The 26,813-nt window shown below is 45.9% G+C and overlaps 1 protein-coding gene across 1 annotated transcript in view; it reads left to right on the top strand.

The window, feature by feature from the left end:
* The window catches only part of LOC137433049 (AP2-associated protein kinase 1), a 188,373-nt gene that overhangs the window by 93,244 nt on the left and 68,316 nt on the right, over positions 1 to 26,813 (top strand). Inside the window, 5 exon segments of the mRNA XM_068125469.2 lie at positions 9,185 to 9,288; positions 9,652 to 9,731; positions 16,554 to 16,714; positions 17,185 to 17,330; positions 17,332 to 17,438. Coding sequence (XP_067981570.2) covers positions 9,185 to 9,288; positions 9,652 to 9,731; positions 16,554 to 16,714; positions 17,185 to 17,330; positions 17,332 to 17,438 — 598 coding nt within the window.

Raw genomic sequence — 26,813 nt, 5'->3', positions numbered from 1 at the left:
ATTTTGGCGGTTATTGACGCACGCGGGACTGAAGAACCACGAAGCGTTTATTCTCACAAACACACGGGTTTATTCCGAAACCCAACCAAGATCAATACAACAAAAATAGTAACAATAATTATTTACAAGAAAATAAGGCGTGGAATAAGAAAAAAAAAAAAAAAATGCTGAGGTAAAAATGCTTAGGTGAGGATCCTCATTACAGACACAAAACACACACAGGGTAAGGTAAGAAAATAAAGGTCACGCTCCGGCACTCAACTGGCCCAAATGGATCCCGTGGTAAGTCGGCAGTTGTCGAAGCCCGAAGCTATTCAGGCGGGAAGCCCGTCATCGGGACTGAGGTGAGCAGGGAACACGGCCCTCGTGTCCACCGCTTCACACTCCTTTCGTGCGATAATAGAAAAATCCTCCTTTTTGGTAAAGGGAAGCACGGCCATGTCCTGACGTGGGCATGGTGCATTTATTTTCCCCCGTCGCACAGCGTAGCGAAAGGGGGACTATGGCTTTCCCCTCCGTCCGTGTGTCCGTGCGTGCGTGCGTGCGTAAGCGAAGGACCGCATTCGAATTTGGTGTGTGGGTGCAACCCACGTCAAAATCCAAGATGGCCACCGCCATGTATGTCTGATGCCATGTATGTCTGAAACTTGTGAGATGAATATCTTGAAAAATAAGCGAAGTACCAACTTATAATCTGGTGTGTGGGTGTATCTAGGCACAAGGAAGAACGCTATTGAAAATTGGGTCGCAACGTCAAAATCCAAGATGGCCGCCGCCATGTATATCTGAACCTTGTGAGATGAATATCTTGAAAAATACGTGAAGTACCAACGTCTAATTTGGTGTGTGGGTGTATCTCGGCATAAGGAAGAAAGCTATTGAAAATGGGGTCGCCACGTCAAACTCCAAGATGGCCGCCACCATATATATGTCTGAACCTTGTGAGCGAAATATCTCGAAAAATACACGAACTACGAACTTCTAAGCTGGTGTGTGGATGTATCTAGGCACAAGGAAGAACGCTGTTTAAAATTGGGTCGCCACGTCAAAATCCAAGATGGCCGCCGCCATGTATGTCTGAACCTTGTGAGATGAATATCTTGAAAAATAAGGGAAGTACCAACTTCTAATTTGGTGTGTGGGTGTATCTCGGCATAAGGACAAACGCTATTGAAAATTGGGTCGCCACGTCAAAATCCAAGATGGCCGCCACCATATATATGTCTGAACCTTGTGAGCGAAATATCTTGAAAAATAAGCGAAGTACCAACTTCTAATCTGGTGTGTGGGTGTATCTAGGCACAAGCAAGAACGCTGTTTAAAATTGGGTCGCCACGTCAAAATCCAAGATGGCCGCCGCCATGTATGTCTGAACCTTGTGAGATGAATATCTTGAAAAATAAGCGAAGTACCAACGTCTAATTTGGTGTGTGGGTGTATCTCGGCATCAGGAAGAACGCTATTGAAAATTGGGTCGCCACGTCAAAATCCAAGATGGCCGCCGCCATGTATGTCTGAACCTTGTGAGATGAATATCTTGAAAAATAAGCGAAGTACCAACTTCAAATTTGGTGTGTGGGTGTATGTCGGCATAAGGAAGAACGCTATTGAAAATTGGGTCGCCACGTCAAAATCCAAGATGGCCGCCACCATATATATGTCTGAACCTTGTGAGCGAAATATCTCGAAAAATAAGCGAAGTACCAACTTCTAATGTGGGTTTTTTTTTTTGTTTTGTTTTTGTATACAAGATCGAGGCTCGTGAAAGAGCGAACATTAATCATACAGAAAGACAAACCGACACATAAAACATATAACATCGGGAGCGGTAGACAAGATGTGGAGAGAGGGGGAAGGACACAAACACAACATTTGAGAGCAGGGACCGAGAGACATGGAGAGATCTGAGAGAGGGCGAGGGCTTTGGGGGGGGGTGGCATGGGAAGGAGGGGGTGGAAGAGGTATAAAACATATGGACACTGCCAGGACTTCCAGGAAAGAAGTTGGAATTTCAAACAAGGTGGATCTGCGGTGAATTAGCGGGGGTAGAAAAGATCAAGGTTTTTGGATGGGGGAAGATAAGAGATGGTGGTGAACAGCTGTTTTAAAGACCTGGAGGGAGGAGTGGGATTGAAGGGAGTGAGGGAGTTTGTTCCAGAGGCGGGAGAAAAGAGGAATGAAAGAGTGAAGGTGAGCAGAGAGCCGAGATTTCGGCAGTTTAACCATCAGAGGGTTGCTGGCAGATCTTGTGCGACCTGTAGGAATATTTGGGGGACAGAGCACAGAGAGAGCTGGGGGTGCAAGGCCGGAGAGGAGTCGGTAGAAGACAGAAAGACCACCTACCTGCCTGCGGTGAGTGAGTGAAAGGCCCTCAGAGATAGCTTCATCGCGGAAGATTCCAATCATTCTGAAAGCTTTGGTTTCAACAGCGTGAAGCCGAGCTAGGTGTGAGGCAGGAGCACCGGCCCATAGGGGAGAACAGTATTCCATTGAGCTGCGGATGAAAGCCTTGTATGTGGTGAGGAGCTCAGGTGTGCCGAGGAAGGACTTCGCACGACGGAGGATGCCCAGTCGGCGACTGGCTTTGGAGGCCAGCTTGGAAATGTGGTTTTCCCAAGAAAGATCATGGCAGATAGTGAGACCCAAAAGCTTGAGCGACAGAACTTCTTGGAGAGGATTGTTGAGAAAGTAGATGGGAGGGTTGTCCAGTCGATCTTTTCGGAGAGACATAGTAAGAGTGTGAGATTTGTCAGGATTGAAAGACATGTTCCACTTGTTTGACCAGTCTGTGATTTTGTCCAAGTCTTCAGAGAGTGAGGAGGCTGCAGACTGCCGATCTGAGGGAAGAGGAATGGAGCGGCAGAGAGTGGAGTCATCAGCAAAGAGATAGAGAGGATTTTCAAGAGAGTCAGAGAGATCATTGATGAAGACCAGAAAAAGCACAGGGCCCAGAACACTGCCTTGGGGAACTCCAGCCTGAACAGGAAGAGGAGATGAGAGAAACCCATTCAGGGCCACACGTTGACGACGACTAGAGAGGAAGTCCGCCAGCCATGCGTGGAGATTTCCCTGGATACCAAAGGAGGAGAGTTTGGTGAGCAGAGCGGGGTGCCAGACCGTATCGGAGGCACGTGATATGTCGAGGGAGACAGCTCTAATTTCCTGTTTGGCATTGAGGACCTCCATCCATTGTTGAGACAGCAGAAGCAGCATGTCCAGAGTAGAGTGACCTGGTCTGAAACCAAATTGATGATCAGAGATCAAGCCATTGGAGAAGAGGAAAGATTTCATATCCGAAGCAATGATGGATTCCATGACTTTGCTGATAATTGGGAGAAGGCTGATTGGTCTGTAGTTGCTAGGATCTGTTTTTACACCTTTTTTGTGCAAAGTGGTGATGTTGGCTGATTTCCAAGCAGATGGCAGTTGACCTTGAGCAAAAGAGAGGGTGAAGAGAACAGAGAGAGGGTGAGATAGAGCGGCAGAGCAGGATTTTAGGACCCGTGGGCTGATGCCGTCGGGTCCAGTTGCAGAATCAGAGTCGAGGGTTGACAGAAACATTTCCACCTTGTCAGGAGGAAAGGACACGGAGTCCATGAGCAGCTGGGTACGACTGGGTATGGTGGGTACAGAGGGATGGGTTTGGGACACAAGATTTAGAGGCAAACACAGAGTTGAGGCATTCAGCTTTTTCACGTGCGGAGTCAGCTGTGTAGCCGTTTGAGGTTATGGAGGGGATGGAGGGGGAACAAACACCAGAAACGGATTTGACCACGTGGACTGTGGCTGTATCTAGGCACAAGGAAGAACGCTGTTTAAAATTGGGTCGCCACGTCAAAATCCAAGATGGCCACCACCATGTATGTCTGAACCTTGTGAGATGGATATCTTGAAAAATAAGCGAAGTACCAACTTCTAATTTGGTGTGTGGGTGTATCTCGGCATCAGGAAGAACGCTATTGAAAATTGGGTCGCCACGTCAAAATCCAAGGTGGCCGCCACCATATATATGTCTGAACCTTGTGAGCGAAATATCTTGAAAAATAAGCGAAGTATCAACTTCTAATCTGGTCTGTGGGTGTATCTAGGCATAAGGAAGAACGCTATTGAAAATTGGGTCGTCACGTCAAAATCCAAGATGGCCGCCTCCATGTATGTTTGAACCTTGTGAGCGAAATATCATATCATAGCATGTTTTCTGCGTCTTCCACTTTGTCAACTCACATCACTTCCCCGACGGGGGACCTAGGCGTAACGCTTGTTTATTTTGTGTGTCACTCTGGAGGGGGGTGGTGGGGGGTGGTGTATCCAGCCGGTCCTGTCCCCCACCTATCGAACTATTGTCGCTCCACCTCTCCTAGGTGGGCCTTTGCCTTTGGTATCCATTGCAGCATGAATAGCTTGGCTGGCTGATGTTATAAATGTTAGGGATAGCCACAGAGGGTATTATGAACAGGGGAAATTATCCTTAATCCCAACTACAAATTAACATGGCATCACCCCTCCTATGATGCACATTTAAACACAACCTTAAGCTACATTTATCCTACCTATTACATCGAAATGCTCCTACACGTCACACTGTCCATACTATTTCTATTCAATCCCACCTTTCCTATGGTATTCTCTAACCAACCCCCATAAACATAACAATATTCCTGTTCTTTCTGAGAGGTTCGAACAGCTCCCCCTCAATTTTGGCAATGTACTCTTAAAATCAAACGTACACAGAGATTGCCCTCCCTCCCCCACCATGAATCAATAACATGAGGAACTCTGACATGTTATCTACCATTAGATGTCGAACCAACCATTACAAGTGTCATCCCATCCCCTTTTTAACCTCCATTTTGAATAAGAATGCATGAGATCCTTCTGTGTCATATGAGTTTGGCGTGCATTGTGCTTTGCTCGATATCTGTGATTTGTTTTCTTGGTTTTACGTCAATTTTATCCCATTTGTTCTGTATTTAATGTTTGAGGAATTTTTATTTTTTTGTTTTTGTTCTTGTAATATTTGTAACCACACCGTTTAGAGGCCATTTTTCCCCGCAAAGCGGGGGTTGGCCTTTTTCGGGGACCGTGGTTGTTGTTTTTTGGGTCCCCTTTTTGAAGCAATGTTTTACGGCCGGATGCTCTTCCTGCCGCCAACCCTGTTTGTCGCCTTTTTACGACACACAGGGAATTACCAGTGAACTGGTACTCAATTTGCCGACCTCGGAAGGATGAACAGGCTGAGTCAACCCGCCTGGCGTTAATTCAGCGATCGACCGGGATTCGAACCCAGGATCCTTGGATCCTAAGCTGGCACCCCAGCCGCTAGCCCAACACCAGGCTATATTACAAGCATCTTGTAATATTTGTAAATTGATTGTAATTCAGCCTATGGCTGTGAAAGACTTTTTGAAATAAACTAATTGGTATTATTATTATTGTTATTCTTGTTGTTATTATTATTCGTTTAACAAGTGGTCTAATTCCTCATCCCATGATCTTTATCTGTCTGTCAAAATTGGGAATAGGGAATCAGGAAAAGCAATCACCACCACCCCACCCTTCAAAGCTTCATGTCTCCCCTTTCTGTTTCCCTCTTCACACTACCCTCTCAATGCTTTGCCCTCACCCCACCCCCAAAATGCTTCCTCCGCACCTCACCCTCTGAATTTCCCCACACCCCACACACTCAAACCTTCCCCTGCACCCCACACACTCAAACATTCCCCCCACACCCCCTCCTCCCCAAAGCCTCCTTCCACCCTCCCCTCCCCCCTCCATTTTACACTATCCCAATGCCTCCTCCTCACTATCTCTGACTGTGTGGACCTCAAACACCTGAGGTCTCCACTCCAACCTCACAGATCTCTCGATCCAGTCAACTGTTGATAAACCAGACATCATCTGTTTAACAGAATCCCTCCTCCCCCAGGACATCCCCGGCTCATTCGTGTTTCTTCCCTGCTACTGTCTCCTCCAATTTGATAGGCCTGACCTAAACCCTGGTGGTAGAGTTGCAATTTACATCAAGAACACAGCTTTTCACTACCCCTGTACTGACATTACCACTCCAAACCCCCAGGGTACCTATGGCTGTGACTTCCCCTCCGCTCCCACCTCCTGATCATCTGTGTGCTGTACATCCTGCTAACAGTGACGACCCCATCTACAACTCTCTCTCAGACAACATGGACAAACTTCTAACCACTCATCCAAACTCCCATATGTGGTGATTTAAAATGTCACCATGCTAATTGCTGGGTGGTGGTACCTCTCTTACCAGCCATTGCATCTCAGCAAAGGACTTCTGTGACTCCATGGGACTGACTCAATCTGTGAACTTTTCAACCCGGATTTGTTCAAATGGCAAATCCTCCCTTCTGAACCTGGTGATAGCTAACTTTCCTGCAAATGTCTCCTGCTCTTCCTCTGCTTCATTTGGTTCATCTGATCATATGCTTGTGAAAGTCAACATCTCTCTGGCTATTCTCAGAGAGCTGCCTCGACAGTGGCGGGTTTGGCATTTCACTCAAGCAGATTGGCAGGGACTGCAAGCAGCTATCTCTCTTCAGGACTGCTCTTCCATATCTACTGCCCCTGATGTTAACTCACCCCAGGAATTCTTCCACAGAAACCTGCTCTCATACACAGATTCATCCCATCTCATCTTTAATTATCCTCCCCTTCTTCCTGACTATGGTACATCGAAGCCTGTGGTGAGGCATTTGCTATGAAACAACTTGCCTTCTCTTACTTGAAGAGAAATCTGACCCAAAGACAAATCTCGGTGCCTTCCCAAAACTCTGCAAAAAGTGTGTGCCCACTCTCAGAACAGCTGTCTCAACCTCAAGAATGAACTTTAAAACTTGTCTCCCTTCTCTAAAAACCTGGTGGTGTCTTGTTAAGTCTGTTTCTGGAGTATGCCCCTCTTCCATGCCTTCCCTCTCTTCAATTGGCATCACTGCCGACTCTGCTCGTGAGAAGGCTTAAAGCCTCAATTCTGTCGTACCAAACTGTTGCTGGATTCTCTGTCTTTTGCACCTGAGAAAGTGGAGAAGTTTCTTTCGACTCTGACTCTGCTACTGGATTGGACAGCATCAGCTCACCTATCCCAAACACCTCCTCTGCTGGTTTTTCACATCCTCTCAGCCCTTTTCACCCAATCATTTATTTGTACTAGGTCATCTTCCATCTGCTTGGAAATCTACCAACATCACTGCACTACATAAAAAGGTGCAAAACCGGATCCACTCAACGACAGACCTATTGGCTTACTTAGAATCAGCAAGGTTATGGACTCCATCATCACAGTTGATATTAAAACCTTCCTTTTCTTCAACAACCTCATCTCGGATCACCAATTTGGTTTCAGACCAGGTCATTCCACCTTAGACATGCTGCTTCTACTTTCCCAACAATGGATGGAGGCCCTCATTGTCAGATATGAGATCAGGGCCATCTCTCTGGACATATCTCGTGCTTTTGATACATTCTGGCATCCTACCTTGATCTCCAAACTGTCTGCCTATGACATCCAAGGCAGACTCCACACATGGCTTACTGACTTTTACTCTGAGCCATCGTGTAGCTCTCAACAGAATCCTTTCATCTCCTCGCCCGAGTGTCCCAAGGCCATATTCTGGGCCCAGTCCTATTCCAGCCCAGTGTTTATAAATTTGCTGATGACTCCACCTTCTGCCGTGACATCCCTCTTCCTGCAGACAGGAAGGCTGCAGCCTCTTCCCTTTTCAGACCTAGAAAAAAAATCACAAGCTGGTCAAACACTTGGAATATATCTTTCAATCCCGACAAATCTCACACTCACGATTGTACTGAAAGGGCCGTCTGGCAAACCCTCCTCCCCCCTCCCCCCCCCCCCCATCTCTCTTAATAATCCTCCTGAGGTGGTTCAGTCATTCAAACTCTTGAGGCGTCATCAGCCACGATCTTTCTGAGCCAGTACAATTCACGATCAGCCACGATCATTCTTGGGCAAACCACATTTCAAAGCTGGCCTCCCTACAAAAGTCCTTCCTTGGAACACCTGAACAATCCACCTACAAGTATTTCATCCCGAGCTTGATGGAGGCTCGCTCCCCTGCCTCAAACTTTGCTCCGCTTGACGATGTGAAAACCAAGGCCTTCAAGATCATTGGAATCTCCCACGCTGACTCCAAGTCAATGGGTCTTTCACTTCGCCACCGCAGTCTGGTCGGTTGTGTCTGTCTTCTACCTCCTCATATCTGTTCTTGCATCCTCTGCTCTTTCCATGCTTTGTTCACCCCTCCCCCCCAAACCTCCCAGGTTTCTGCTGGGCTCACACAGTCCACCATAAAGCATCTTCTGAAAAAAAACACCGAAATCCAGGATCACTGTTCACCTCCAGTCATTTGTTCCTCTTTTTCCCACCTGTGGAATCAACTTTCACATCATCTTCAATCTCATTCTTCCCTCCATTTCTTCAAGACAGCTGTTCATCGCCATCTCAGATTTTCCCCAATCCAAAACCATGATATCTTGTAAACCCGTTAAACCACTCCCGACCGACCCAAACTTTTGTGTATGTGTCCATCGTTAAACCCTCCCACACCCACGACCCTGCACCCCAATCCTCCTCCTTCCAAATTTCCAGTTTTCCCTCTTGAGAGATTCCTTATTTATCCATCATATCCACCCCATGCATCCTCTCCTGCCTCTCATTCCTCCCCACACTCATTGATTGTCCAAGGCTGTCATTGCCTTGGCCTTCATCTCTGCTGTTGGTCTTTCCCTCCTCTCTCAACTGTTCCTTTTGTGCTGTTGTGTCCTAATCCGTTCACTGTATTAATTCTAGCTCATCTAAGAGCCTCGACCATGTATATAAAAATAAATATAATATAACGAGTGCCGTAACTGCAGTTGAAGTTCGTGCAATGAACTTTAGACTTTCAACGTGATTATGAGTGTTTCTCATTTGTATTAAGTCTCAGGAGCCGATGTGAAATGCTTGGCATGCAGGGGATTTTTGAGTTACCCGAAATAGGACATCTCCCAACAAATGAATGGCACTTTAGAGTGAAATGCTATATCACTTATTTGGTTTATTCAGTTGACTTTTTCACTCTAACTCAAGCCATTGCAAATATAATCCGTTGAACTTCTGACCTTGACTTTGTCAACAACACTCACTTTGCGTTTCATTTCTCTGCAGGTTACATGTTGGAACCAGACCAAGAAAAACGTCCAGACATTTACCAAGTGTCTCATTTTGCCTTCAAGTTTACAGGGAGGGATTGCCCCGTCGCAAATGTCCATGTGAGCAGTGATTTACAATTGCAATCTTGGGTGAGGGTGAGGGTGAGAGGCCTTTTTAGGACATTCCCATCTCATTTCCTTTGGGTAAATTGATCTTCCTTGTTCTTGACTATGGGCATGGTGCATTTATTTATTTTGTGTTGAAACTTAAATGTTTGCATGTAATTAAAAGGAAGTGTGCATTATATTTCCCCCTCCCCCCTCCCTTTATTGATTGAGATTTACATGGAATAGATCCGGGTATCAGATCGGATATTGTGCTCATTCCCAGTAATTAAGTTTATTTGAAAACTGTGTGAACGGTAACTGTACTTTTCTCCTCGCAGCGAGGTGTCATTGATTCATATTTTCTTTCCTCCGCAGGGTGCAGTTCTGCCAGCTACACTGCCTGAACCATTGAAGGCAAGTGAAGCTGCAGCGAGGAAAACGCAGGCCAAAACCAAGTAAGTGAATGAATGAATGAATGATCGTTTTAAGGCCATTTTTCCCCGCTAGAGTGGGGGTTGGCCTTGCAGGCCCCATGACCTCATGGGGCCCTGTTTGAGGCAATGTTTTTATGGCCGGATGCCCTTCCTGACGCCAACCCTTAGTCGCCTCTTACGATGCGCAGGGATACGGTGTACCTATTCTAAATCGGGGTACACACCGGATCATTCATCCCAGCAAGCTGGTACTCAATTTGCCGACCTCGGAAGGATGACAGCCTGAGTCAACCACCCTGGTGTTAATTCAGCGATTCGAATCCATGAGGTCATGGGGCCTGCAAGGTCAACCCCCACTCTAGCAGGGAAAAATGTAAAATGTAAGTATGATTGTAAAATGGTGCTGTAAAAAGGTCACAAGTTTCTTTTTAAAATTCTTCGGTTTTCTTGTCACTTTGGGAATTTAGAACAAAAATAGCAGATGGCTTGTGCAGGGTTTATTCCGAACTGCTTGATGCTGATGGTCCAGAGAACGGATGTTATTGGCTGTTATCCCAATAAAGTACATCGGTTTTTGGCAACTTTACAAGTTGGAATTGGTTTATTGCTGGAAATGGAAATTTCATCAATTCTAACCCTCAGAATGGTCTGAGTGTGGGCATACGGAAGATACTTTTCAACATTTTAAAAACTAGTACACCCATGCCCCACGGGGGCGACAGGAAGGGCCATTCCTCTCTCGGGTATATAGATTACAGTAGATCGAGGGTCGGGTCTCGAGAACACGGGTGGGGCGGGGGGGGGGGGCGGAGGGGGTGTTTATTTACCAAGTTTCTTGTTGAGTGCTTGCCAAGTGACTTAAGTATTTGAGCAAGCACTCCATTCTAATTTGTTTATAAAGAATGGCAGGCTTGGCAAGCGCCAGTTAGCTGTTGTGTTGAGTTAGTAAATATACCCTGGGTATTCTCCCTTTCTGTTTAGTGTTAAGCAGAAGGAGTGACTGTTTCAAAAGGTAATCAAATGTGTTTGTGGTTTATAATATTGTGTGCAGGAGACGAGATGGATGGGAAGTTGTGTAAGAATGGTGAAGGGTAGGCAGGGACAGAAATACAAGTTTGTGTGGCAAGGGTGCCTGGAATGCGTGCATGGTGTTGGTGTCCTGTTTTCTGAGGAGTTTGCAGACAGTGTGGTGAGTGTGACTAGAGTGAGTGAAAGGTTGATGATTGGAAAGCTCTTGGTGAACATCATCTCTGGATATGCTCCGCAGTTGGTCGGAGCGATGAAGAGAAGGACAGGTTCTGGTGTGCGATAGAGAAGCTGATGGAAAACGTGAAAGATGAGGAAGTTGTTGTGGTAGGAGGAGACCTAAATGGCCATGTGGGAAGGAGTATAGACAGTTTTGAGGGAGTACATGGGGGTTTCGGATGTGGTGTGAGGAATGGAGAAGATGAAAGGATTTTGGGGTTTGCTGATGGAGCTGATTTGTTGATTTGTAATACTCAGTTCCAGAAAGAGGATAATAAGATTGTTACATACACGTCAGGTGGGTCGACGACAACCGTTGACTACCTGATGGTGCGTAGGCGAGATAGGGGGCACCTCCGGGACACAAAGGTGATCCCAGGGGAGGAGGTTGTTTCACAGCACCACTTAGTTGTCTGCGACATAAGGGTGAAAGGTGCGAGGAGAGCTCGGCGGGTGAAGTACCAACCAAGAATGAAGGTGTGGAGGTTGAAAGAGATGACAGTGAGGGAGGCATTAAAAGAGAGGCTGAGTGTGGTTGAGGCTGAGTGTGGTTGAGGCTGAGTGTGGTTGAGGCTGAGTGTGGTTGAGGCTGAGTGTGGTTGAGGCTGAGTGTGGTTGAGGCTGAGTGTGGTTGAGGCTGAGTGTGGTTGAGGCTGAGTGTGGTTGAGGCTGAGTGTGGTTGAGGCTGAGTGTGGTTGAGGCTGAGTGTGGTTGAGGCTGAGTGTGGTTGAGGCTGAGTGTGGTTGAGGCTGAGTGTGGTTGAGGCTGAGTGTGGTTGAGGCTGAGTGTGGTTGAGGCTGAGTGTGGTTGAGGCTGAGTGTGGTTGAGGCTGAGTGTGGTTGAGGCTGAGTGTGGTTGAGGCTGAGTGTGGTTGAGGCTGAGTGTGGTTGAGGCTGAGTGTGGTTGAGGCTGAGTGTGGTTGAGGCTGAGTGTGGTTGAGGCTGAGTGTGGTTGAGGCTGAGTGTGGTTGAGGCTGAGTGTGGTTGAGGCTGAGTGTGGTTGAGGCTGAGTGTGGTTGAGGCTGAGTGTGGTTGAGGCTGAGTGTGGTTGAGGCTGAGTGTGGTTGAGGCTGAGTGTGGTTGAGGCTGAGTGTGGTTGAGCTTGAAAGTGGTTGAGCTTGAAAGTGGTTGAGCTTGAAAGTGGTTGGATGTCAATGAAAGATAGTCTGTTGGGAGCCTTTGGTGAGGTATGTGGATGGACAAAAGGCCACCGAGGCACTCGGAAACATGGTGGTGGGATGATGAAGTTGGCAGTGCCGGATTAACCATTAGGCAGACAAGGCATGTGCCTTAGGGCCAGCCAAAAATTCGGGCCCCTCAACAGGGTGTGCACAGGCACAGCATATGTTTGTGCTGCTGCACACCACTGGAGCTCATGCAGCCTTTCCAAACACTGCAGTGGCTCTACGAATATACTTAGCACTGATGGCCACCAATTGCTCAGGAGAACGCTCATTTTCGCAGCTAAAGAGAATCAAAGATGTGAAGCGTTCTACCATGCATCAACAGCGTCTTGGTGCGTTGGCCCTTTTGTGCACATGAAAGTGATTTGCTCCGAGAACTGGACTTCAGTTGCGTAATTGAAGAGTTTGCAGTTGCAAACGCGCGCAAGGTTACAATCTAAGGTCTAGTAAACTGTAAAGCAAAGTGCCAAATCTGTGCGTGTTTTGTCATGCATATATTCATACACTGCAAATTGTATAGACTAAACTAGTTTGAAAGTAGTTTCTTTTCACATTGAATATTTGTCTTTTTTTGTATTAAATATTTTGTTCATGAATCAGTACATCTTTTGTCTGGGGTCCATTTCCATGAGCCAGAGATCTAATTTAAATTGTTCAGGCCATTCTCTAAAATTTCAAAATGTGCCTTAGGGCCAGCCGAGGCTTAATCCGGCACTGGAAGTTGGAAAGAGGATTGACTAGAAGAGGAAGAAGTTCAAGCAGTGACAGAAGGTGAAGGGTACGAGGGCAGAAAGGGCAGAGCATGAAAGTTATAAGGCAGCCAAGAAGGCTGCAAAGAAAGAGGTAGCAAAGGCCCAGGAGGCATCCAGGAAAATGTTCGTAGAACGCTTGGATTCGGAAGAGGGTCAGAGAGCGGTATTCAGGATTGCAAAGTAGATAGCAAAAGAGAGGTGCAATGTGATGGGGGTGAGTTGCTTGAAGGATGAAGTGGGATAAATCGTTGTGGACCCAGATGGAATTAATAGAAGAGATGGATGGAAATGCTGTTGAATGCAGAGAAAGAATGGGATGGCAACAGAGAGAACAACCCAGTTTTAGGACCGGCAGAGAAGATAACTGTGAAGGAAGTTGAGGAAGCGATAAAAGCAATGAAGAGTAGAAAAGCGGGAGGGCCGATGGGAGTTGTGGGAGATATGTTGAAGGCAGCAGGAAGTTGGGATGTGAAGAGAATGACGGAGATCTGTAATCTGGTGGTGAAAGAAGGCTGCATTCCAGTGGATTGGGAACTGAGTACCCTCGTCCCTCTAAACAAAGGGAAAGGTGACCCTTTGGACTGTGGCACGTATAGAGTGATAAAGTTATCGGAGCATGGAATGAAGGTATTGGAAAGGGTGTTGGAGAAGAGGGTAAGGAAGAAAGTGAAGATCGACGAAATGCAGTTTGGATTTATGCCAGGAAGAGGAACGACAGACGTGCTCTTTATTGTGAGGCAGTTGCAGGAGAAGTACATGGAGAGGAGGAAGAAGTTGTTTCTTGGGTTTGTTGATCTGGAGAAAGCATTCGATAGGGTTCCACGTGAAGTAGTGACATGGGCATTGAGGAAGTTAGGAGTGGAGGAATGGTTGATCAGAGTTGTGATGGCGATATACGAGAGAGAGCGCACACAGCTGTAAGGACGAAGGACGGGAACAGTGGTGAGTTTGAGGTGAAGGTGGGAGTACTGGCTCGGAACGATGGAGGTGCTGGCTCGGAACGTAAAGGAGGGTTTACCGTGGGAGTTGTTGTATGCAGATGATCTGGTGTTGATTGGGGAGAGTATGGATGGACTGAAGGAGAAGATGAACAAGTGCAAGGAATGTATGGAGACAAAAGGTCTGAAGGTGAATATCGGAAAGACGAAGGTGATGGCAAGTGGTAAAGTATGTGGTGAGGTGGAATGAACTGGGAAGTGGCCATGTGCTGTGTGCAGGAATGGTGTCGGAGTGAACTCCATTCAATGTACAATGTGTGCTGAGTGGGTTCATCAAAAATGTAGTGGTTTGAGAGGGTCATTAACCAGTGTGGCAGCTACATTCAAGTGTAAGGTGTGCACAGAGGGAGCTGCAGATGGAGGAAATGTTGAGTTGGATTTTGGAGACTGCGTGAAGCTGGAAGGTGTGAAAACATTTTGCTACCTCGGAGACATGCTGAATGGAGAAGGTGGATCAGACTCGGCAACGGTTGCTAGAGTGAGATGTGCATGGAAGAAGTTTGGGGAACTGAGTGGTGTGCTGACAAGGAGGGGAGTGTCGTTGAAGCTGAAGGGAAAGGTGTATACTGCATTTGTGTGAGAAGTGTTATGATTTATGGGAGCGAGACATGGGTAATGAATGTAGAGCACCAACGAAGGCTGGAAAGGGTGGAAATGCGAATGGTTCGGTGGATGTGTGGAGTATCGTTGAGAGAGATGAAGACAAATGATGAATTGCAAAAGATGATGGGAATAGAGCCTGTGATTGATGCTGTAAAGAGAAACAGGTTGAGATGGTTTGGTCATGTGTTGAGGAAGGATGAAAGTGACTGGTTGAGAAGAGTGATGGAAATGAATGTAGAAGGAAGTAGAGGATGGGGAAGACCGAGAAAGACTTGGCTAATGGTGGTGGAAGAAGAAATGCGGGCAAGGGGGTTAACAAGGGGAGATGCAGAAAATAGCGAAAAATGGAGAAGATTGTCATGGGGCCCGCAAGGTTAACCCCCACTCGAGCAAGGAAAATGGCCTAAAAATGCCTGTTGTGTGTCTTGTTGTCGAGGTGCTCCCACTAAAAGACATGATAAGCGGTTTATACATGCTGGAAATCATTATCTCTTCCACGAACCTCGACTTTCTATGCAAATAAAATAAAATAAAAAATACATGTTGCCATGCCGTTTGTTGCGTCGCACCGTGGAGCGAAAGGGGTACTATGGTTTTCCTCTCCGTCCGTGTGTCCGTCCGGGCGCGCGTACGTGCATGCATAAGCGAAGGACCGCATTCGAATTTGGTGTGTGGGTGCAACCCACGTCAAAATCCAAGATGGCCGCCGCCATGTATGTCTGACACCATGTATGTCTGAACCTTGTGAGCGGAATATCTTGAAAAATAAGTGAAGTACCAACTTCTAATGTGGTGTGGGTGTATCGAGGCATAAGGAAGAACCCTATTGTAAATTGGGTCGCCACGTCAAAATACAAGGTGGCCACCGCCATGTATGTCTGAACCTTGTGAGTGGAATATCTTGAAAAATAAGCGAAGTACCAACTTCTAATCTGGTGTGTGGGTGTATCTAGGCATAAGGAAGAACGCTATTGAAAATTGGGTCGCCACGTCAAAATCCAAGATGGCCGCCACCATATATATGTCTGAACATTTTGAGCGAAATATCTTGAAAAATAAGCGAAGTACCAACTTCTAATCTGGTGTGTGGGTGTATCTACGCATAAGGAAGACCCCTATTGAAAATTGGGTCGCCACGTCAAAATCCAAGATGGCCGCCGCCATGTATGTCTGAACCTTGTGAGCGGAATATCTTGAAAAATAAGCGAAGTACCAACTTCTAATCTGGTGTGTGGGTTTATCAAGGCATAAGGAAGAACACAATTGAAAATTGGGTCGCCACGTCAAAATCCAAGATGGCCGCCACCATGTATATGTCTGAACCTTGTGAGCGAAATATCTTGAAAAATAAACGAACTACTAACTTCTAATCTGGTGTGTGGGTGTATCTACACATAAGGGAGAACACTATTGAAAATTGGGTCGCCACGTCAAAATCCAAGATGGCCGCCTTGCGTCTGCCACTTTGTCAACTCGCATCACTTCAATGACGGGGCACTTAGGCGTAACGCTTGTTCTGGGAGGAAACACCCCTTGGGAAGATGGGACATTATTCGTAGTGATATTGTTTTGTAATACCGTTAATATCATGATATTATATATATTGTTGTTGTTACTTTTGTTGTTGGAAGCGGCTTTGGAAAAACGCCCCAATGAAGCTATCTTAACATGAATATACACCTCAACACGCAACCCCAATGATGGGGAAAACCTCCTTTGCGAGGGGGGCAAATTAGTTCGCTGCAACCTTCATTTTGTGACCATTAGTCCTCCTGTCATGTTTAGTTTCGATTGGATAAATAACAATCAAATGTATTGCAGTCAAAAATCGTCAGTCAGTCAGTCAGTCAGTCAGTCAGACAGACCAAATTGCAAATTGCATTTTTTCGTATGATGTTGAAATGGTTATGAAATGTTGGTGATTTTGATGAATGATGCAAATTTTGACATTTTGGATGCTCAATTGTGTTTGCATATAAACCTAGTGAAGACTTTGCAATTATATTAATACAGTACGACTGAAGGTATAAGTCTGATCTCACCTTGGCCCTGACCTTGGCAGATTGACTGATGCCATAGGTCCCACGGAGACGTCGATCGTACCTCGGCAGCGTCCAAAAGCCGGGCAGAGCAATGCTTCAGCAGGGGTCGCGATGCTGTCCCTGCAAGCTGTAGCATCGACACCACGCAAGCGGCCTGCTACCAATGCCACACCCCCACCAAGTCAGCTCTTTCACACTTTCTTTTCCCCCTCTCGTCATCTAATTTTATTTTAACTGAATTGATCCAACAGTAGTCATCTGTGCACCACCATCGATTGCTCATGTTGTTTCTGCAACAGGTTTTAATATTTATGTTGAGAGAAAAAATGATCTCACTTGGGTGCACGTCTGAGTGGATTTCCACAATATGATTTGTTTGTTGTAAAAATTGTTGTCACGGGTAATTGCTGAATAGTTACATAATTTGGGGGTTGAGATTCAAGCATAGCCCATTGAAATGGGGGAAATGAGATATCGTGCAATGAATATAATTTGATGGATAAATGGAGGTGTGCGTGCACACTGCACAGGTGCTTGCCTGTCTGACAGGATATTGCAGAGGTAGCACCTGAATCGAGAACTTTGCAAACGCTCATTTGAACCTTTGCTTTTTGCAGCTTATTTATGGCTTTGTTTCCATCTTTCCATCAGCATTAAACAGCCAGGCCATGGTGCCACAAGCTGGGGGCAATCAAGTCCACACACAGCCGGCTGCTCCCCAGCACGAGCCTTTCCAGAATCCACCGTCGGCCCCATTAAATTATCCACAAGGAACGCAGCAGCATTACCCGGTGCAACAACCACTTCAGCAATTTGTCCAGCCACAACGGTTTCATCAAGTTCACTCACAACAGCAAATTCAGTTACAGCAGGCATTCCTGCAACAGCAACAGGTGCAAGCTCAGGTAACAGTATACATTCATCCTCAGAATCCTCACCTTTACATCTTGTAAAGACTTGTTCAAAACGAGCCATCTCTTTCTTCTAACTATACATACATACATACATTCATACATGCATTCATACATACACTCATGTTGAAAGATTTGCAGCTCAAGATTCATATTGGTAAAAGTTAGCACACTGAGCAGTAAAATAATTAATTCTTCATTAAGGCCAGACGTTTTTTTGAACAAGCTTGTTCTCTTCCTCAAAGGCATTAAGAGTATGGTGACACCGCGTTAAGTTCTGTTGATGCTGGCTCTGCATCGCGGATTGGTCCAAGTCAGCACCAATCACAGCGTGTTCCACATTTAACTTATTTTGCTGCTTTTGTTGGTGTTGTACTTCATTATGTAATGCTATGTAAGTGGGATGCAAGTCGACGTGTTGGTTGATTGATCTCTCACATAAGTAAGAGGCTACGATTATCTCGCGGTTCTATGTTGGTGTGTTTCGTTGGTTATCTCGTTATGTGGGTTTCAGAAGGTGGAACGGAATCCTCCCAGGTCTCGAAGTATCCATCTCTGTTTCAGTAAGGGATCAAGATTCATGGACCAATTTGGGAAGTTTTCTTGTTCTCAAAGTTTTGTTCCGAGGCCTCTTTTGAAGATGGTCACCGAGCTGAGGATTGCGTTTCTTTTGTCGTAATATTCCCAGGGACGATTAAGATCTATTATACCACCCTATCTAACTACATTAGTTATTCATGCCTGTCATATTTCCTTTATGACATCCTTAAAAACAGCAAGTTTCCAGTTTGGAATGATTTTCTATTTTGTTTGATTGGCATTTAGGCAGACAAGAGTAAAAAAAAAATCTTCTCTGTGCATGCAGTGTGTTCCGGACAAATTCAGAGACGAATTCAGGTTAATTGAAAGATTTGCCTTCCTTTTCATGTTCCGATTCATGTTCAAAATATATACATTCAATTCAAATAAGTTGTTCCTCGATCATAAACTGATATGACAGACAGATTGACATGAACCAATAACTTATCCCTGCTTTTCTCTTCGTGTGCACGGGGTAATAATTAGGATTGTGAGAGCAACCACATACAGCACTGAACTTATCAATATATTAAAACAGTTAGTCAAACGTATGCTAGCACATAGAACTACAGTTAGATGATTTAAAAAAGTGTTCTTTAAGATCATAAATCAACATATTGGATCTCGCGAGATCTCTGTCGGTGAGGTCACGTCTTTTCGAAGCTGTCCATGCCCTCACGCTTTCGAAGCTAAGTAATTTATTCACAATTGTGTTTTTGTCGAGACTGTATTTATCTTTCGGTGTGTGTACCTATAGCGTGTCTTTAGGAAAATTTTCGGTGTTAATTTTTCGTGCATGTATACACAATCGTCGGTTAATTCATGTCGCGTATTCTGAGGCCCAGTACTAGTACTAGTAGGCTTAGGCTACCATCTCCGACCTTGTGGTTTTGTTTTTCTCTCAGCGGTTCGTCAAATGCGCTGCAATTACTTTCGTTCTCTGTTTCGTGCCAGTCGTTCACCCCATATTTCCTTGTTTAATATCTCTACTCAAAAAAAAAAAAACCCCAAAAAATATTTCCTTCTCAGTTCTTATTCGTTTATTTGTTGTTCTTATTTGTTCGTTCGTTCTTCGTTCACGTTGTTCGTGGTCACGCGATCACGTGGTTAGAAATGTTTAATCTCTCCCCTGAAGAACTGTATTCTGTCATATATTTTCACACCTTTTTCTTCTTCTCCTATAAAAGGATGCTTTCGTCTTGCTCACCAAATCTATTCATTCCAAAAAATAATAATGATACCATCTCTTACAGTTCCTCTTTTCTACATTCCCGAAACTCTCCAGCCCTCCACCCCTCCTTCAGCGTCCTCAAACGTATTTTTGACTCGAAGGTCTCAAACTCATTTTGCAAAAAATGTTCGTTTCCCATTAATCGTACAATTTTCAAAATCAAATCTCACCCCTCCCCTCCAAATCTTCCCCATCCCCCCTTCCCTCCAAAACTTCCCCATCCCCACTCCCCTCCAAAACTTCCCCATCACCCCTCCCCTCCAAATCTACCCCCTTACCCATCCCCTCCAAATCTTCCCCATCACCCATCTCTTTCAAATATTTCCCCTTGCCCCTCCCCTCCAAATCTTCCCCATCACCCATCCCTTTCAAATCTTCCCCCTTGCCCCATCCCTCCAAATCTTCCCCATCACCCCTTCCCTCCAAATCTTCCCCATCACCCCTCCCCTCCAAAACTTCCCCATCACCCCTCCCCTCCAAATCTACCCCCTTGCCCCTCCCCTCCAAATCTTCCCCATCACCCATCCCTTTCAAATCTCCCCCCTTGCCCCTTCCCTCCCCTCCCTCCTAAACTCCCCCCACCACCCCTTCCCTCCGAGACTCTCCCTCGCTCCTCCCCTCCTAGACTCCCCTCTCACCCCTCCTCCTCAAAGCGTCCTCCCTGCTTCTTCCCCCTTCCAACTTTCACCTTCATCCCCCCAACCTTCTGCCTCGCTCTTCCCCCTCCTCAAATAACACCTCACTGTGCCTCACCCAATCTCCATCAAACCTTTTGTCCGCCCCATACTTCCCTTTCTCCAAGCTATTCTGAAATCCCTGAAATCTCTGACACAACTTCAACAGCTCTCCCTACCTCTTCCTCCTCTTCCACATCTTACCCTACCCCTCCCCCCCCCCCTGTTCTGTATCCGATGCTCCCCCTTCCTCTTCATTAACGGTATGGACCTCAAACATCCGGGGCCTTCGCTCAAACTTGACTGATCTCTCCATACAGGTTGCTTCTGACAAACCAGATGTGATCTGCTTAACAGAAACTTTCCTCCTTCATGATGTCTCTGATGTCTTGGTATCTCTCCCAGGTTACTCCCTCCTCCGGTATGATAGACCTGAGCCTCGTCCTGGAGGTGGGGTTGCTATCTTTATTAAAAAACTCTCTTCCTCACTCGCCCTCCACTGCCCTCTCTCCACCTCACCCCCAGGAATACCTTTGGCTACGGCTTCCCCTTCGCTCCCACCTCTTGTTCATATGTGTGTTGTACCGTCCACCAAACAGTGATGACTCAATCTACATCTCGCTGTCTGATAATATGGACCAACTTTTATCTACCCATCCCAACTCTCTCTTCCTCATATGTGGTGATTTCAATTGTCACCATGCCAGTTGGCTGGGTGTGGGTACCTCTCTCACAAGCCATGGCTCTTCAGCAAAGGACTTCTGCGACTCACTGGGACTGACACAATCTGTCAATTTCCCGACCCGGATCTCAGTCAACGGAGCATCTTCTCTTCTGGACTTGGTTATGACTAACTTCCCTGAAAATGTCTGCTGCTCTTCTTCTGCTCCAATCGGCTCATCTGATCATGTGCTTGTTAAAGTGGACATCTCTCTGACCATTCTCAGAGAGCCTCCTCAGCGTCGACGAGTCTGGCATTTCACTCAGGCCACCTGGCACTGTCTTCAAGCAGCCATCAATCATCTGGACTGGTCTCCCATCTCTACCGCCTCTGACATCAACTCATCCTGGGAATTCTTTCAAAGTAAATTGCTCTCTCTCATGCACAGATTTATCCCATCTCGTCTTCAGTTGTCATACCCTTCCTCCCATCCATGGTACACGGAATCTTGTGGTGAGGCTGTTGCCCAGAAACAACTTGCCTTCGTCTCCTGGAAAGCAAATCCAACGGAAGGAAATCTCATTTCTTTTCACAAAGCCCGAAACAGGTGTGTGTCCACCCTCAGGAGAGCCAGGAAACAATATCTCTCCGTTCTCAAGACCGAACTCTCTTATCTGTCTCCCTCTTCCAAATCCTGGTGGCGTCTGGTCAAATCAGTTTCTGGTGTTTGTTTCCCCTCCATCCCCTCCCTCACCTCAAACGGCTACACGGCTGACTCCGCACGTGAAAAAGCTGAATGCCTCAACTCTGTGTTTGCCTCTAAATCTTGTGTCCCAAACCCATCCCTCTCTGTACCCACCGTACCCAGTCGTACCCAGCTGCTCCTGGACTCTGTGTCCTTTCCTCCTGACAAGGTGGAAAAGTTTCTGTCAACCCTCGACTCTGATTCTGCAACTGGTCCTGACGGCATCAGCCCACGGGTCCTAAAATCATGTTCTTCCGCTCTTTCACTCCCTCTCTCTGTTCTCTTCACCCTCTCTTTTGCTCAAGGTCATCTGCCTGGAAATCAGCCAACATCACCGCTTTGCACAAAAAAGGTGCAAAAACAGATCCTAGCATCTACAGACCAATCAGCCTTCTCCCAATTATCAGCAAAGTCATGGAATCCATCATTGCTTCAGATATGAAATCTTTCCTCTTTTCCAATGGCTTGATCTCTGACCATCAATTTGGTTTCAGACCTGGTCACTCTACTCTGGACATGCTGCTTCTGCTTTCTCAACAATGGATGGAGGTCCTCAACGCCAAACAGGAAATTAGAGCTTTCTCCCTTGACATTTCACGTGCCTTCGATACGGTCTGGCACCCCGCTCTGCTCACCAAACTCTCCTCCTTTGGTATCCATGGAAATCTCCACGCATGGCTGGCGGACTTCCTCTCGAGTCGAAGTCAATGTGTGGCACTGAATGGGTTTCTCTCATCTCCTCTTCCTGTTCAGGCTGGAGTTCCCCAAGGCAGTGTTCTGGGCCCTGTGCGTTTTCTGGTCTTCATAAATGATCTCTCTGACTCTTGAAAATTCTCTCTATCTCTTTGCTGACGACTCTACTCTCTGTCGCGCCATTCCTCATCCCTCAGATCGGCAGTGTGCAGCCTCCTCACTCTCTGCAGACCTGGACAAAATCACAGACTGGGCAAACAAGTGGAACATGTCTTTCAATCCTGGCAAATCTCACACTCTTACGATGTCTCTCCGAAAAGACCGACTGGACAACCCTCCCATCCACTTTCTGAATAATCCTCTCCAAGAAGGTCTGTCACTCAAGCTTTTGGGTCTCACTATCTGCCATGATCTTTCCTGGGAAAACCACATTTCAAATCTGGCCTCCAAAGCCAGTCGCCGACTGGGCATCCTCCGTCGTGCGAAGTCCTTCCTTGGTACACCTGAGCTCCTCACCACTTACAAGGCTTTCATCCGCAGCTCTATGGAATACTGCTCTCCCCTCTGGTCTGGTGCTCCTGCCTCACACCGCGCTCGTCTTCACGCTGTTGAAACCAAAGCGTTGAGAATCATTGGAATCTCCCGCGATGAAGCTAACTCCAAGGGCCTTTCACTCACTCACCGCAGGCAGGTTGGTGGTCTTTCTGTCTTCTACCGACTCCTCTCTGGCCTTGCCCCCCCAGCTCTCTCTGGGCTCTGTCCCCAAAATATTCCTGCAGGTCGCACAAGATCTACCTGCAACCCTCTTATCGTTAAACTGCCAAAATCAAGACTTTCTGCTCACCTTCACTCCTTCATTCCTCTTTTCTCCTGCCTCTGGAACAAAGTCCCTCACTCTCTTCAATCCCACTCCACCCTCCAGGTCTTTAAAACAGCTGTTCACCACCATCTCCTATCTTCCCCCATCCAAAACCTTAATCTTTTCTACCCCCGCTAATTTCACCCAAAATCCTACACTTTTTTTTTTTTTTTGAAATACCAACTTCTGTCCTGGAAGTCTTTGGTCCCCTTGTGTTTTATACCTCTCCCCCCCCCCCCTTCCCACGCCTCCTCCCCCCAAGCCCTCTCCCTCCCACACTTCTCCCTGCTCTCAAATGTGGTGTTTGTGTGCTTCCCCTTCTCTCTCCATATTGTCTACCGCTCCCTCTTTTTATATATTTTGTTTGTCTGGTTAATTTGTTTGTGAAATAAATGTTAGGTCATTCACGAGCCTCGATTCAGTATACAAAAAAAAACAACAAATAGAACAAGAAACAGCGATCAGAGATTGCAGACCCTCGCCAGGACGTATTTTCGGTGTTTTTTCAAGCTTTTCTGTTAAAACAAATATGGCGGCCAAACCACGTGACCAATGACATCATCGCTTTTTTTTTCTCTACCAATTTATCTCTGGATGATGCTCAAATTTTATCTTGATCGGATGACGTTTTGTACTTCAATTATGACGTCATAATGGAGGCACCTATGACGTCATCATTAACATATGTTATTCCACGTGGAGAGTTATTTACAATGAGACATGTCAATTTTTTCTATGCAGCGTTTTCAGAGATATAGAGGTGCAATTTTTTGGGGTTTTTCGAAGATGGCGGCCGAACCACGTGACCGATGACATAGTCATTAATTTTTTTTACCAATTTATCCCAAGATGATGCTCAAGAAATTTCATCTTGATCGGATGAAGTTTTGTACTTTTTGAATTTTGACTTCATAATAGAGGCACCTATGACATCATAAACGAATTTTATTCCCTATGGAGAGTTCTTTACAATAAACCATGTCCCAATTTTTTCTATGCAGCGTTTTCGGAGATGGAGGTGCAATTTTTTTCGTTTTTTCCAAGATGGCGGCCATACCACATGACCTATGACGTCATAATTATAATTTTCTAATTATACAGGTGTAGTTGCACCTTTGGTAATTTCCTGTCAATCGTACCAACGGGTGCAGAGAAAATCATATTTATTCTGTGTGGACAGACAGACAAACAGACTCAAATGCAATGCCCTCTCCTCTGGCGAGGGTAATTAGTGAAATACAATGTGAATAATAAAATATTGAGATATTTGTATAAAATAGCAGAATACCCACCACCCTATGGGCGACCTTGTTGGAAGCATGCAACATGTTCTTCCAACACACCTTTATTTGGGTGGTGTATAGGTAAGTGACATCTCCCTAATCCCTCCCAGAAAAAAAACCCAAAAACAACCCCGGTTTATGTGCATGAGCAAAAACATGCCTATTGCTTATAGTTCAAAAACACCACCGCACTGGAAAATGTGGAGACAGGAACACTGTACTGTAAACGGTGGGGTCTTGTGATACCCTCTTAACCGAAAGGTTTTCAGATTCACAAGTGTATGAAGGCTCACTGCGTTGCCCTGATGAAGCCCCTATAAGGGCGAAACCAGGTCGGTAACTGAGTTTTGTATACACTTGTGACAGTATCTGAACTAAGATCTAAGATTCTAAATTATGACGCACTGCTAGATGGCTCCTCGGAGCTTGGCAGGCAAGGCGTACTTACGTGGCGGTGACGTCACGGCGTGCGCTCATTAGGTTGGAGAACTGAAATTATAGATTCTTATATCTATATAAATAAAGGAGGAGTGTTTGTGTGTGTGTGTGTGTGTGTGTGTGTGTGTGTGTGTGTGTGTGTGTGTGTGTGTGTGTGTGTGTGTGTGTGTGTGTGTGTGTGTGTGTGTGTGTGTCTGTCTGGATGTCCGCTTATAACTCAAGAACTACACATCGGAGAAACGTTTTAGACACAGATTCGGAATCAGCATAAAATTCCGGTGGTTATAGGCTACTTTTTATTTTAATGGTTTAAAAAACCGGGCCTCATTTGTAATTGTGCATTTGACAAGTGAACATCAGGTAAAAGTTCAAACTGATCAATACCCTGACGAAGGCATGGCCCCATCAACGTGTCACGAAGGGAGGTGCCGGTGAACCCTCGCGACCAGTCAGGGCCGAGGCGTGTTCACCGGTAGGCGGAGCGAAGCGCGCGCAGGTTGATTTGCAAGGCGCGTGATATAAGCGCCGCCGCGGACTACTTCAACAGATGAGCCAGGAAGAGAGAAGGAGTCGACCACCAAGGCAGAAAGAGATGAGCGGGAGACGAGGCAGATGAGACGAGAGCAAAGAGAGAGAGAGAGAGAGAGAGAGTCGGTCCGCTACCACGACGACACGGACCGCGCTGATGATGCTGGCAAGATATTCTTCCTCGATGCTCCTGGCGGGACAGGAAAAACATTCCTCATTAATATCATCCTGGCCAAGGTTCGTCAAAAGTCGGAAATTGCTCTGGCTGTGGCCTCAAGTGGAATTGCAGCTACACTTCTTGAAGGAGGAAGGACAGCACACTCAACTTTCAAACTGCCTTTGGATTTGACCAAGCAAGACACCCCAACCTGCAACATTAGCAAGAATTCAGCAAACGCCAAGATCCTTCAACAGTGCAAAATCATCATCTGGGATGAGGCTACTATGAACCACAAGCAGGCATTCGAAGCAGTGAACAGAACACCAAGATATTCGCAACAACAAGAAAATCATGGGTGGTGTGACAACTGTTCTGGCTGGAGACTTTCGTCAGACTCTCCCAGTCATCCAACGGGGCACAAGAGCAGATCAAGTCAAGGCCTGTATCAAGTCTTCTTATCTCCTCTGGTCACATGTGCAAAGACTTACCCTGAATACCAACATGAGAGTCCACCTTCTTGGTGACAACACTGCAGGGGAGTTCTCAAGCCAGCTTTTGAAAGTTGGCAATGGCCTATACCCTCAAGATGCATCGGAACAAATAAATTTACCATTTGGACAGTTTGTTGAAACAAAAGATGACTTGATCAAAAAGGTCTTTCCCAATATGGAGACCCAGTTCCAGGACTCATCATGGCTTGCCGAAAGAGCCATTTTGCCCCCCAAGAACAATGCTGTTCAAGAGATCAACAATTTTCTCCTCCACCAACTTCCCGGTCATGAAAGAAATTATGATTCTCTTGACAAAGTGACAGATGAAGATCAGGCAGTAAACTTCCCAACTGAGTTTCTCAACAGTCTTCAGCCTCAAGGACTCCCAACACACAGGTTGATTCTCAAGGTGGGAGCACCAATCATGCTTCTAAGGAATCTTGATCCACCAAAGCTGTGTAATGGAACACGATTGACAATCCAGCAAATGATGCCGCATGTCCTAGAGGCAACCATCCTCTCAGGACAATACAGAGGAGAGAAAGTATTCATTCCAAGGATACCACTTATTCCACCTGACCTTCCATTCTCCTTCAAGAGGATTCAGTTCCCCATCAGGCTATGTTTTGCTATGTCCATCAACAGGGCGCAGGGGCAATCAATGAAGGTTGTAGGCCTGAACTTCACAGAACAAGCGTTTGCCCATGGCAAGCTGTACGTGGGCTGCTCGAGGGTTGGAAAACCAAGCAATCTTTATGTCCTTGGCACCAAGTAAGAAAACCAGAAATGTTGTATACCCAGAGGTTTTGAGAAATTGAAAATTGAAAAAAACGTCATGTAGGAAATGTACTGTGATATTGCTCTAAAATATACATGTTCTTTTCATCATATATTTGTATTATTATTATTATTATTCAACCCGGGCGAAGCCGGGTACCTCAGCTAGTATATATATATATATATATATATATATATATATATAATATATATATATTATATATATATAGTATATAGTATATAGTATATA

Source organism: Myxine glutinosa, chromosome 8 (assembly GCF_964187855.1).
Source record: "Myxine glutinosa chromosome 8, kmMyxGlut1.1, whole genome shotgun sequence".
Taxonomy (NCBI): domain Eukaryota; kingdom Metazoa; phylum Chordata; class Myxini; order Myxiniformes; family Myxinidae; genus Myxine; species Myxine glutinosa.
The sequence above is the reverse complement of the archived record's forward strand: the minus strand, read 5'-3'. Positions and strand labels throughout refer to the sequence as shown.